Genomic DNA, 14,306 nt, shown 5'->3' on the forward strand with positions numbered 1-14,306 from the left:
CATGGGTCATATCTCCAGTGGGGACGTCTGTAATTTCTCTCCCCTAGACACCTGAGCTGTGTGCCCCTGAGGCCCAGGCTGGAGGTATAGGGATGCAGAGTGGGAGAGGCGGGTGGGCAGGCCCGAGCTCCTGAATCAGGGCAGGCGTGGGGACGGCTGTGGTCTGAGACCTGGTCAGCGGAAGGTCTGTGGTTGCCAAAGAGAAAAGATAAAAACTGGCAGATGGAAAGGGAAAGGAACAAGGTGGGGCAGAGAAAGAAAGCAAGGTGCTATGGGAATCTGAAGTGAGATGAATGTTGGCAGGAATTCTGTCTTGACACCCTTGTTGGGAGGCCCAGAGTCCTACCCTGGCATGGATGGAGGGCATGGCTCTTGTAATGAGGAGCACAGGGTTAACTGGGTAGAGAAAGAGACCGGGCTGGGGAGGAAGGTGGGAAGACTGTGGGTGCAGAGAGGGAAAGAAGCGGGGGGTGCATCAAGGGAGGGAGAAAAAGAGATGGGGAAACAGTGCAGAAAAGGCAGAGAGGAGGGACAGGTGTAGGGGGAAATGGGGGACGAAGGGCAGGGGGTGGGGATGGGCGGTTCAGGTGTGAGGTCTAAGTGAAGTCCCGGGAAGGAAGGGCTCTCCGAGGCTAGAGCAACGGACCACAAGGAGTGAAGGCGAGTCACAGTAAAGCACAAAGGGAATTCACTCTTGGTTTTTGCTAAAAGAAGACTGACGGCTGAGTGAAGGTGGAGGAAGGTACAGAAGGTGTGGATGTCAGGGCCAAAAGAACACACGTGGCTGACTCGCTGCTGCCTGCGGGAAGGGTGTGGAGGCATGGGTTGTGTCCACTGGGGCTGGGGAAGAACGTTTGAAAGGGAATCAGAGAAAAGCTGACAAAGCAACTGAAGAAAGAAGAAACGAAGGCTCCCCTGTTGTAAGTTATATGTGTCTTCTCATCTCAATCAGGGTGAAACCAAAGTCATTAAAATGATCTGGCCCCTCATTACCCCTGTGACCTCATTCCCTGACACTCTTCCTTGTGTTTCCTCCACTCCAGCCGCACTGGCCTTCTGGTATACCAGGCACGGTCCTACCTCAGGGCCTTTGTGCATGCTCTTCCCTCTATCTGCAATACTCTCTCCTCCAGATACCCACTTGCTTTTTCTCTCACTCACTGCCTTATTTTTCTCCACAGAACCTACCATCTTCTAACATAATATCTAACTCACTTTGTTCTGTTTATTGTTTGTTGCACTGTTCCCTCAACTAGAATGCAAGCACCATAAAGGCAGAAATTTGGTCTATTTTGTTCACTGCTGCTCCCTAAGCACGGAACAATGATTGGACCACAGTGGGCTCACAACAGATGTTTGTTGAATGAATGCATGAACGAATGAATGAAAGGGTCAATGGGTCATCTACTGGAATGCATTGGGAACAGAAGGGCATGCAGAAGAGGAGAAAGAGGAAGGGGGGGAGGGGAAAAGGGAGGAGGAGGAGGAAGGAGGGGGACGGGGAGGGAGAGTAGGGAGAGGAGATGATGCAGCAGAGAGGTGAGGCAAACGTATACAATATCTTTTATTTGGAGGGATTTTATCTAATGATGTTTCTAGTTGGGGGGGGGGTTCCATCTAATCATGTGTTTAATAAAGCCATCTAAAGATGAAGGTAGAAATGAAAACAGTTATTGTCATGTAAAGAGTGACCTTCAGGTCAATGTTCACTGACCCTCTACTCAATCCAGAATGAGACACTGGCCATTTTCTAACATATGAGAGAAGAGTGGACAAGAGGGAGCTACGGGGACAAACAAATTTTACTGGAGTTTTGGATACCTGCGCGCACACATAGACACACACAATCTTGTCTCATTGCCTGAAGGTCTAATCTAGACGACAATAATCTGATTTGAAATGATTAAGAGCTCAGTCTCTTGCTCAGTAATAGTAGCTGTGACATCAGTTCATTATTTGTATACTTTCCGCCTCCACCACCATTTTATAGAAGGCTTGCCCTTCTGTCAAGGGCTATATTAAGTGCTTTACATGCGGTATTTCATTTAGTTTTCACAATGACCCGTTCAGTAATACTATAATTATCACATTACTATAAATGAGAATACTAGAGACGAGGGAGAGCAATTGTTTTGCCCATAATCACAAAACAGCTAGTACATGGTAGAGCCAGGACATAATCCCGGGGTGACTCTAGGGCAGGGACTGGCCAACCTTTACTGCAAAGGGCCAGACAGAAGATATATTAGGCTTGGTGGGCTGTAAGTTCCTTTGTTACAACTATTCAGTAATGCCCTACAAGAACAGCCATAGGCAATACATAAATGAATGGGTGTGGTTGTGTTCCAATAAAACTTTATTTACAAAAATAGGTGGTGGACATACTTGGCCCATGGGCTGTCATTTGCTGACTGTGCTCTAGAATCTATGCTCTTGACCCCTGAGCTATCATACCTGGCAAAGCCTGGAAAGAGAGCAAAGAGATTGCTGAGAGCTTTCAACAATCAGCTCTAACAGTCCAGCATGCCGCCAGCCTGTGGGGGACTGGCTGAGACCAAGAGGCGAACTCGCCAGGGACAGAGGGTGGCAGACAGGCACTTACATTTCAACGATGCCCTCTGGCAAGTTGGCGGGGATCTCCATCAAGCCCTTCCCTCGACAGTCCACGATGTTATTACTGCAAGTGCAGGCTGAAGGGCAGGAGATGGAGTTGGCACTGCAGGATGGAGGCTCTGAGTGCGGGCCTGTGGGACCAGAACACAATGGTCAATTCATGTCAGTGTCAGCAGCCGCCTGGGCTTCTGTGTCTCTTAACCAGCTTCCCAAGGAGGCAGCATTACCTGATCAGCTACCTGAAAAATCATCACCAGCTAACATCGGCCCTCAGCTGGGAGACACAGCTGCCGCTGGCTAAACATTCAGCCAAGAGGAGAGAGTCTACCCTTGACCTGACCATTTCTAGATTGTTCCACTTGCTCTGTCATCCCCTCATCCTTAGTCTTTCAGAGACAGAGTTGCTCTCAGAATCAATCACACATGAAAATATGCCACTGGTGTGCAAAGAGCATACACTGGGACTACTTTTTCAGGGAGTCCAATGTCTGAATGACATTCCAGGGTTTTGGGCTTTTATCTGGGGCTTGGATACCACATGTAGACACACCTTCGTTTCTTTCTCAAGTGGCTGGAAATCACTATCAAAACCAAGTGGGAAGAGAAAAGGTGACAGAATTTCCTCACTTGGGGTACTGATGTTGTCCAAGTGTCAGGAGAGCCATCAACAGCGACATCCAAGGCCTTTTCAAACAGCTTTTATGACCAAAGAACATGCAAATAAAACTTATCTCATTAGAAAAAAAGTGAATAAGTTACTACATATTTTGGAGTCTTAGTTTTTGTTTGTTTGTTTGTTTGTTTGTTTTTGTTTGTTCGTGATACGCGGCCCTCTCACCGCCGTGGCCTCTCCCGTTGTGGAGCACAGGCTCCGGACGCGCAGGCTCAGCGGCCATGGCTCACGGGCGCAGCCGCTCCGCGGCATGTGGGATCTTCCCGGACCCGTGTCCCCTGCATCAGCAGGCGGACTCTCAACCACTGCGCCACCAGGGAAGCCCGGAGTCGTAGTTTTGTTTGAGGTGAGAACCCATATGAATTTATCACAAAGTGGTAAAAAACCCAAGAAAATGGCAAGGAAGGAGCTTATTTAGAAAGCCGAATGAAGATAAACATATTAGCAAACTAACTCAAGATTCAAAGAGTCATAAGAATCTTAATCACTTTCTGTGGTGGTCACACCAAATTGCTAACAGAAGTAAATTCAAACATTTTAAAGACACTGTATAAGTTTTCATGCTATGTCTGTTTCTTCAAAGTAAGGTAAGAATCGCAAACCTGTGGTTCGTCTTTCAACTGTGGACACTGTGGTCCAAAAGGTAAACTCAACCCAATGGCCTTCTCAGGAGCTTATCCCATTCCTGGGGATCCAGACAGCAGGGATGATTTCAATGTCTTTCCAGATCCACCTCCCTGAGCAAAGGGCCATGGGCTGAGACCAAACTCAGACTAACTCTGCAAACATCCTCACTGCTCAGACATGGACCGTCTGGCTGGGGGCTCTTGGAGAGAGATTAAATGTGAAACATGGAAAATTTCTGTAGGCAAAGATGATATTGGTTTGGCCCCTGTTCACCGGAGAGGCTGAGGCTGGGAAGCCAGAGCGAGTCTAGCTACAGTGGTAGAATCAGAGGACTGACCGGGCCTGGGGCAAGCCCTCGTTTGGACAGTGAGTGAGCCTTAAAGCAGAGGCTCCCCTCTCCACATTTAACAGTCCCTATACTTGGGGGTGGTCCTTCTGCAAGAGTCAAATCGATGCCTATGGCTTAATTTGCAACATTTACTTTGCCAGAAAGTGCAACCCAGTGGCCAAAGATTCTTACTTCCCTTGGCCTCACTTTCACACACACACTCTCTCTCTCTCTCTCTCTCTCTCTCACACACACACACACACAATTTAAAAACATCCCCTTAAGTGGAACATTCGAGCAAATATTCTTGTCTAGGGTACAAGGACTTCAAACTCTCCAGTGTCACACTAGTGGATCTAACAGAGACCATGGAAAATGCCAGAGAGATGACAACTTACATTAAAATTCCCAAGTGGAACATTCTCTGAGAGAGAGGTGGTGCTGGCTTTGTTCCAAACTGGGAAAGTCTTTACATTTCTGAGAAAATGACAACCCCAGAGAGCCAGACTGTAAGAACCTCAGATCAGGAATGAGACTGTTGTGGCCAAGAGTGTGGGCTCTGGAGTCCCACTGGCTCAATTTGAACCCTGGTTCTATCTTACCATCCTTATGTCCCTGTGCCTCAGTTTTCCCTACCTGTAAAATGGGGGAAACAACAATACTTACTTCATAGCATGGCTTTATTGCTAAGGCAAAGGAAATTAATGCATGTAAAATATCAATATTTAGAAGGGGCACTGGCAAAGAGTTAGCGCTTAGTCGTGTTATTTGTTATTGTTTTTGTTGTTATTATTATTATCATTATTTTTTGGCTGCACCATGCAGAACACAGAACTTCCCAGACCAGGGATCGAACCCTCACCCCCTGTGGTGGAAGCATGGAGCCTTAACCACTGGACCACCAGGGAAGTCCTGTTGTTGTTATTATTAATAATGGGTCTGGCTCTGCCACGAACTGTCTACAAGACCTCAGACAAGTCACAGCACCCCCTGACCCCGAGTTTTACTGCTGCCATCTTGGTGAAGTTTGGACTGCATGAGTTCTGAAGTCCTTTCTGGGTCTAGAGATCGACTGCTGTTCTTCAGAAAAATGGAAGCAGGAGGATCAGAAGACACCTAAAAGCTTTCCCTCCTCTGCTGCATCTCTTTGCAGGTGGCAAAGAGGATCTACAGTGGGCAGGGCTCGCGTTCCCTCACCTGCATCCTCCCAAGGAGGCTGGGAGCGCCAGGACTGCAGGCGTCAGGGCTTTTGAAGTGTAGATGGTGCTCCCCAAAGGAAACTGCCATGCCTGGCCCTGCATATCAAGGGGCTCCGGTGCCTGACCAGCCAGGGAGACACGCCACATCCCACACCTTCCTGGATGGGAAGCATCAGGGGCTCCATGGAGCCCTGAGCCTGAGCACTTGTCTTTCCATCCACTGAGGCACAGGGTATCGAAGGCCATCCCTCTTTTGATCTGTCAAAATATTACTTAGTGGGGTGTGTCAGAAAAGAGCGGAAGAAAGGCATTATGTTTTAGGGCTCACATGGGCAACAGGAAGTTCTGAAATGGAGTTTCTTCAAAGGTGCCCCTTCTGACTTCTGTGCTGAAATGAATTCTGTTTCAACCGGACCCAGGCTGCAGCCTTGAGTCCCTCTGGGAACGAGCTGTGTCTTTCACAGGGTGGCTCTGATTTGGAAGAAAGGGTGTGCTACATTGCAAAGGATGTTGTCAAGGCCAAAAAGGATTTGAAAAGCTTCCTTAACCAGGTCACTAACGACACCTTTTATTACGCAGAGAGAAACAACGGTAATTATAGTCTCTGTCAGCATCCCGGGCTGGCAGCTCCCCAGCTAGGTATTCACACGTGGCAAGGATGCTACTCTCTGGTTGAACCAAAACACTTCAGGTCTAAGCCGGGGTTGAAAGATGAGTTTGCCTGCCCTGGCAACATTCCCCCTTAATCAATGCTGGAGGGACCAAGCCTATTTCCCTCTGGGTCTCTGAGTCCTGTGTGGCGGGAGTCCTTCCCCCTTGCTTTCTGTCTCTGGTCAGAGTGAGACTAGCATGTAAGTTCTACAAGGTCAGTGACCTTTTCTGTCTTATTCATTATTATATCCTCAGTGCCTAAAAGAGGGCCTGGCACAAAACACTCAATAAACACACCTTGGGTGAGTGAGAGGATGAATACATGAATGAAATTGCCCCAGAAGCCTTAGAGACATGGGGACTGAATGCCACCAAGCTACGGAGGTGAACGATTCTTCAGGAAGGACCGTGAGGGGAGGCGCCCTGAGTTCTGAGTGCCCTGGGCACTGGTCCATAGCATCAGCCTCAGAGTGGGGAAACGGAGTGGCAATGGGTAGACAGGACTCTCATGCCTGAAGCTCAGGTCTTTCTATCACAGCAAAGGCCATCTGTCCCGTCCCCTGAGGCCCCCTCTGAGCCTAGCTCACCTGCGCAGGTCAGGTGTCCTAGGTCCTCTGTCGACCTGTGTCAGCAAATCCATCCCTCCCAGCCTTTCCTGTCCACACACATTGAGGCTAAAGAGAGTGATGCAGGAGACAGTAGATTCCCAAGGGGGACAAAGAGAGGAAACACCTACCTTTCTACCCAGAAAATTCTATGACTACAAGCTAGGAAGAGGAGAGGAACGCGAGCAGAGTTTTTATATTGGGGTAGAAGGAGTCTGTGCGTCTCCTTGATGGAAAGGGTCTCTCTAGGTGTGTGTGTGCCTGCCTGCATGCACGTGTGTGTCCCGGTTGTATGACGTGTTCTCAGGGCGCCTAGGAATCCTCATGGTCCTCGAGGGAGCCGGCCGACTGGTACCACTGCCTCTTCTCCCTGGCACAGCAAGGGCCTGAAATCAGAGCGCACTGATGAACCAGCAGGCAGACCCCCCGTCAGGTACTCTCCAAGACGTTCTCTTATAAACTTAGGAGTGCATGCGGACTTGTTCTTCCTTTCTTCATTTTAAAACAAGTGCCCAGGGGCCTCCCTGGTGGCGCAGTGGTTGGGGGTCCGCCTGCCGACGCAGGGGACGCGGGTTCGTGCCCCGGTCCGGGAGGATCCCACATGCCGCGGAGCGGCTGGGCCCGTGAGCCATGGCCGCTGAGCCTGCGCGTCCGGAGCCTGTGCTCCGCAACGGGAGAGGCCACAGCAGTGAGGGGCCCGCGTACCGCAAAATAAATAAATAAATAAATAAAGTGCGTGCCCAGGTTCTCTGCTCTCGGAACTCTTCCAGTCCCAGTGCTAAAATGCTACTGCCCTGGGGTGGAAGGATGTCCTGATCAGAGTAGGGAGATGGGGATGTGGGCCGAGTACCTGTCTCTCTTCTGGGGGCCCATCTCACCTTTCCTTAGTCACTGCAGCTCTGGAATTTCAATCTGGAGCCAAAGCCACCTCTGTGCCAAATAAGGAGGAAGCTGAGATGCCCGGCCTCCCTTCAGATGTCTCCTAAGACTCCCTGGACTGTGGCCTGATGTCTGGAGAGAGGGCAGAGCAGAGCTCGGGGGGAACGGAGGTGCTGGCCCTTCCCGCTCTTACTGGTCATCAAGGGAGCTGCTTCCCAGCCCAGGGGGCTGTCAACGAGCGAGAGGGCAGGAACGCGTTCCCAGCTAGACCTCTCACAGGGCAAGTGCATGTGGTCACCGGCATGGACCCTGTACCAATTATCCTCCCTCTGCTGACTGCACAATTCTCCCTCCGGGTCTGAGAAAGAAGAAAGATGGAGAGGTGACCGGGGATATGACTCCTGCCCAGCTCTGACCCCATCTTTGTTCTTCTGCTCATTGGCAAATGGGAATGATCATCACCCTGAAAGCCAAAGGCTCTAACTTGTCTGCCCAGATGAGTGGGGCAGAGGTCACCGAGCTCCAGACCCAGAGAGGGCCATGGAGATGGTGGGGAAACAGAAGCCCTGAGAGAGGAGTGTACCTGCCCGTGGACACAGTCGTGGCCAATCTAATAATGACCATCATTCTCATAACAGTAGCTAACGTTTATAGGATGTTTCCTATGCACTGCATTGAGTGCATTGTATATATCACCTCATTTGATCCTCATAAAACCCCTGTCGTAGATCCATTATTATTATTTCCATAATAGAAGGGCTCTGCTACCATCTCCTCTGCCAAAAAGACACCCACCATATGCCTCTCTATTGCCATGAAGTGGAAAACCGTCAAAGCCTTGGAATCTCAGGAGGCAGGATAGGAGGCTCAGGGGTGAGACGTGTATTGTGTCAGCTACCCTGGAGATGGCTGGACACTCCTGAGTTAGAGCTGTTGCTTCTTTCTGTCTTTAAAGAGAACTTCACCCAGTAGAGTGTGGAGAGTTGGAAAATCGACTGGCCTCGTGAGTGCATGGAAATAAATTAATTCCCGTATTCAAATTAAGCATCCCTGTTGGCCTCTGGTCTTTCAAAAGCCAACAACAGACTGCAATGACAATGGGACTTGAGCAATTATGATGAGAATATAAATGAACGTGATTTAAATACCAGAGGCATGATAATTTGGAGAATGGCTAAATAAACCTAATAATCTCATTCCTGCAATGTCCAATTATGGTGTTTTAATTAAAACCTCCTAAGGAAATGGGTGGCTAGTCATGGCTCACCTTAATTAACTTTATACCTAGTAACTAGTCTCAAAGTAAAAAAAAAAAAAAAAAGAAGTAGGAGGGGAAAGTTTCTTGTTTCCAAGGAGATACACCTATTTCATTTTTAATAATAACTGAGGAAGAGTTTGTTGAGAGGCTCTTAGGATCCAGCAGTATTCCAGGTATTGGGGCACTGGAAAAAAATGTAAGACATGGCCCCTTATTACTAGAAGAAAAGATTAATCTTCACGAAAATATATCTCACATTCAAAGGCAAAGGACAGATACATGTGAAATGGGTGGACAAACCAATGGGTTCAAAGGTATTCAGAGGAAAGAGATAACTGTCTCAAGAGGTCAAATATTTAGCTACTACCCTTGAATTACAAATTGTAACTGGCAGAAACTTTCTCAGATTAAGGGATCAGAAAATTGACACATGGAAGACAAATCCCAGAGTTTAAACTCCAAAATAAGCCCTTTAGCTAAGGATGGAAAAAAAATTCAACTTGCAACTCACGTGAGCCTAATCATGGCCAAAGCAGAACCTTTTCTCCAATCTGCTGTATGAACTCATAAAGTCCACTGAGGGACTCTTCTAGTCCTAGGGCCCTAACTTCCTCTTAAAACAAGGAAAATTAACAGAGAAATCCTTTCAGCAAGAGCTAAAGGAAACCAAGCAGTCCTGTTGCATATCATAGAAAACTGTTAATAATAAATAAAATAAGAGTCTCCCACCCTTGTGAAAAATGCCCAGCTGTCTCCCCAGGAGAGGAAAATAAATGCCCCCGATGGAAGGGGACTGTTGACAGAGGGGATGAATTTTGCCAGAGTGCGCCACTAGCAAATTTCCGGGTTAGCTGCGGTGATAAGGAACCAGTAGCCCGGACTTCTGGGGAGAAGAGGCTGGGCTCCAGACAGCCGGATTTAATTCAAAGGCAGATATCAGGAACTTGGGCAGGCAGGGCCCTCACAGGCTGAGAGAGATAAAGCTCTTTCCTGTCTCTGGAGTCATGCGTTGGGTGAATTTTCCGATACCGTGTAGGGGCGCAGGGAGGTTTCTCTAAGGCTGCCTCAACGGGGGCCACTGGTGATGAATACGCATAGGGATGGTTTAATTGCTGCCCCATGCCTTTCTTTCTCCTGAGCAGACAACTTCTATTTTTTTAAGAGATGCCCATGTTCCTCCTTTCTTGACTGAAGTCCTCCTCCTGCGGGTTATGGGAGGAATAGCTTGGATGAGGAGGGACCCTGGTGTTTTTGCAGCTTTAAACAATGGCCATCAGGTCTGTCCCAAACCACCTCATTCGGATGCCCCGCTGGGCTCTGCCGTGGGGCGGGGCCTGCACCCTCAGAGGTGGGCTGCATCTCATGGTAGGGGGGTTGGTCAGTACATGAAAATAGCCCATTTCTTTGACCTCCTGTGCACGCACAGGCTGCCTTGCTCCACGCTGCTTCCTCTGGCATCCTTTTATCACAGCCTCACCACCTACCTTGAACAAATCATGAAAGATGTAGTACTTTTGGGAGGGGGTGCTCCTCCTGAACCCCACTAATGAGGGCGGTTGTTCATTCGTTACAGATGTTCAATTCACCAGTTCTCCCCGCCATTGTACCTGACTTACTTTTCAGAACGTTGCCCTGCACAGCATCCTATTTTGAAGGCTTGAGAGCCTGGGAAAAGCATCTAAAAAATTCCCCCCCACACAGGGGCCCTAATATGTCACTCCCCTAAATTCATACTACTAGTGAGAGGGTGGAGATTAATAGCATATTCATGTCTGCAGTCTGTGGATTAAATTCTCGTGTCCTTAAAAGACACCTGGCCTCGTATGAATAAGTTACAGCCCATCACTAGCAATGGACTTTGATTGCTATAAACAGGGGATATGATAAAGGTCACAGTCACCTATGTAACTATTAACCCACACGTGAGATCCAGTTTCTTCAGAGGAGGGAGACCTGGGGCAGTAACATTTCCAGGACCCAGGAGGATCAGCCTCCCGGCCCTGGGTTTTGAGTCCTGACTGCTGCTGGGTAAGCAATGTCTCGGCACTCCCTTGATGGGAAGATGCTTTCGTGACGAAGCACCTTCGTGTTGGTATTCGTGTTGGTGCGCAGCTTTAAACTTGGTACCCACCCATAATGATGTGTTTTAACCTCCTCCCTAATTAGTTTTTCTCAATAGCTTTTGGATGACTCCTGCACTCTATAATTATTTATTTCACTGGCACTTGTGCCGATATTGTACCCTTTTCCTAATAATTACTGTAATTACAGTCACTATATTTGAGTTGGATGTCTGTGTGATAAACGGTTTTATTATGTGTTTGATGGAAAGTGATTTCTAAGTGGGCGTCTATAGCAAATTGTTGAGGTACTGCTCTGAAACATGTTAAAATGTTTTTGGGTATTAAATGACTTGATAAAGTAGTAACATGACAGGAGAAAGCAGCAGATCAGCCTTTAGAAGCCACTGGGTCCCAATTCCAGGACTGAGTTCCTGGATCTCAGGAATGCATCTTTGGGGAACTCCTTAACTGAATACTCTTTTTTTTGGGGGGGAAATCAAGAGATTAGCTTACTTCCTTGCCACCAGAAAAGGGAAGAATCGATGGGATTGGGCAATGTCAATGAAAAGTAAAAACAAACAAGCAAACAACATTTAGGACCCAAGGCAAAGGCGACATCCTCTGGGAAGCTTTTCTCAGGTCACTCAGCCACCTCCCATCCTGGAGAGATGAGCTGCCTTCAGTCATGTGCAAGCACAGCTCTGTTTTCTGTACTACATGGGCACCTGTGCTTCTATTACAGTTCGATTACCCACAGATCAAGCTCTCGTGTTTGCTCAGCATTTTGTGGGCCCACTAAACTATAATGATTAAGCTCCACTCATTAGCTCTTACCAAGGGCTGTGTATTATGCTAAGTGCTCTATATGCATTATTTCATTTAATCCTCCCACCCATCCCTGGAGTTATGGACTACGATTTTTTCTATTTTGCAGACATGCAGTAACTTACCAAAGTCACACACCATTAAGGGACAGAGCTAAGATTTCCAGCCAAGCAGGCTGACCGCATAGCCTCTATTAGCCTGACTCTCAATTTCTAGGAGCAAATGGGCGATAGGAACGGGTTTGGCCAATGCTAAAGTACCTAACGGACTCTGAGGCTTAACAGGAAGTGATTCATGAGTTCCTTGAGCATCTTCCTTTACCAGATGGCAAGAGCTTCTTTTCTGGAACACCTGGAGGCACCTTAGAGTTCTTTAAGTGACTGGCGAATGCTGGGGCAACCTGCGAGCCTCCACACCGAGCTCTGGGCTGGGGTGTGTGTTCAAGGCCAAGGTGATGTTAAGGAGAGCTCACAGGTGGGTGAGTCACAGGACAGGAGGGGAGGGGAGGGGTGGGGTCACCTCACCTGGGCACACGTACTCCTTTTTCTGCACGTCCGCCACGTTGAAGCCCCTCAGGTGCACAGGAGCCATGCAGAGAGTGAACTGGCCAATGGTCCGCCGCTGTCGCAGCCAATCCGAGAGCCAGGCCAGGTGACAGTCGCAGTGCAGGTGGTTGGAGTGGAGGCGCCTGGGAGAGGGAGGGACAGAGGGAAGATGCCGTCACAGCAGGAAGTGGGGAGGGTGCCACTGTCTGAATAGAGTGGGCTGAACCTCCGTGGCCTTTGCCCAGCGTGACAGTCCTTGGGAGCCCAGGGGAACACTGTCCTCTGCACCGCGGAATCACCACAGGAGCCTCAACCCTGTTATTGCCAAGCCACAAATGACAGTCATCTCGTGTCAGCCACATCCAATGGAGGCCTCCAGGCTTCTGAGCAATTCCCATGTTTAAATAGTAATTCCACCCTTTTCTTCCCCACTCAGGAAAGGCTCAACACATAGAAGAGGGAGGGTGGCATTATCACAGCGATGAGATCCTGATTCAGGTCAAACTTCCGAAAGCGTGACTCAGGTGTAGCTTTCCGTACTCTAGCTAGCCCTGGTTACAGATGCTTTACAACAGCTTCTTAATCTCCACGCTCCAGTCTGTGGTGAACTGTGGCCGAGATCTGCTGTGGTCTTTTCTCTCCTTCCTTCGTTTTCTCTCTAAGTGTCCCTTTAATGGACCCCCTGTGTGTCATGCTGGTGAGCCTAAAACCAATACCGCTGTGTGCACTAGCCAGGGTAAGCAGGGAACAGAGGGAAGGGTACTTTCTGAAGGATGCACCTTCTCTTCATCCTCCTATTTAAATAAGGTGTTTACAGACTCTTGTAATCCACAGCACTTTCTCCAGAGTGCCCTTTCATAGCCTTCCCAAGTTCAAGTCCACCTGGTGTATTTGCTATTCTGACTGGTTCGGTGCCTCTGAAAAGGCTTTTTATCCACCTTCAGGACTCTTGGGCTTTCTCCCTCTAGTAGCTGTGGTTCCAGATCAGCTTCTCACCCTGGAGTGAATAAGATTCCTGAGAGGGATCTTCAGGTTCCGCGTCTGAGGGGAGCCTCATCTGGTTTAGCTGAATTTCCTTTCCACTGTCTGGGGGGCAACCTAAGGATACCCAGGGGATCCTAAAGGTTCTTCCCCAGGGTTTCTGCATCAGGGGATTCCAACTTCCACAGTCCCTACAAACTTAGATCATTAGCAGTGGCGGTAGGTGAGTTTTAGTCACGACAGCTTATCATATACTTGGCTTTCTGATGCAAATTTCAACTGGCCCATCCTGCACCTGCTCATCAGCCAGCAATATCTTGGGACTTTCAAGTACTCTGTGTCATGCCAGTAAATACTGAGTGGCAGACCGAAGCAGTGGCTCAGGCTACATCCATGTCTGAAATGGAGACAGCTGAAGGGCTCCTGACCACACTCCACTTAGTGTAAGGTCCACATTGCTAAACATTGGCCAAGTGTAGCTCATCTGCGCTGCCTGCCGGCAGAGTCTCCCTGGCCCTGCACGGGTGCAAACCTCGGGCAGGCCAGGGCCACCAGGGGCCTTGGCAGACTCAGGGTGGGGGTCTCAGATCCCATAACATCAGACTGACTAAACGAACCCATATCCCACCTAGAATGTCATTTTTTTCCCCTGAAAAATATTTGAAAAGATTTTTTACGATTTTGTTGAAATATGATTAATTTGGATGTTATAATTTTCTTTTTGTATTTCAGAGCCAATACTTAAAAGTCAAAGACAACTGCATATACCCCCAGGACCAAGATACTGCGCCTGTAATGGGCCCCAAGCAATGCTCGCCTCTGAACATCAAAGCTCAGGCCCCGATGCTGTGGAAACGAGCCTGGCTCCCTCTTAGTCTGGCACTCCAGGAAGAGGTATGACAGGTGGGAAGGGGGAGGGAAGGCAAAATCCTAACCTGGAGGGAAGGACCTCAGTTCTAAGAAGGAAGGCAAGACCTCTGTGTGTTCAACAAAGATGACCACTTTGTGCCAAGGACGGAGGGGGGCTTGGTGTTGGACTTGGGGCAGGTTACTCTTTCC

The 14,306-nt window shown here is 48.7% G+C and overlaps 1 protein-coding gene across 1 annotated transcript in view; it reads right to left on the reverse strand.

Moving 5' to 3' along the window:
* SLIT3 (slit guidance ligand 3) overlaps window positions 1-14,306 on the reverse strand; it is a 627,706-nt gene that overhangs the window by 135,072 nt on the left and 478,328 nt on the right. The window contains exons 8-9 of the mRNA XM_007447825.1: window positions 12,246-12,409; window positions 2,603-2,744 (exon numbers count right to left, since the gene is read on the reverse strand). Of these exons, the coding sequence (XP_007447887.1) occupies window positions 2,603-2,744; window positions 12,246-12,409 (306 nt within the window). The remainder of the gene's footprint in view (window positions 1-2,602; window positions 2,745-12,245; window positions 12,410-14,306) is intronic.

This window comes from Lipotes vexillifer, unplaced genomic scaffold, assembly GCF_000442215.2.
Source record: "Lipotes vexillifer unplaced genomic scaffold, Lipotes_vexillifer_v1.1 scaffold370, whole genome shotgun sequence".
Lineage (NCBI taxonomy): Eukaryota > Metazoa > Chordata > Mammalia > Artiodactyla > Lipotidae > Lipotes > Lipotes vexillifer.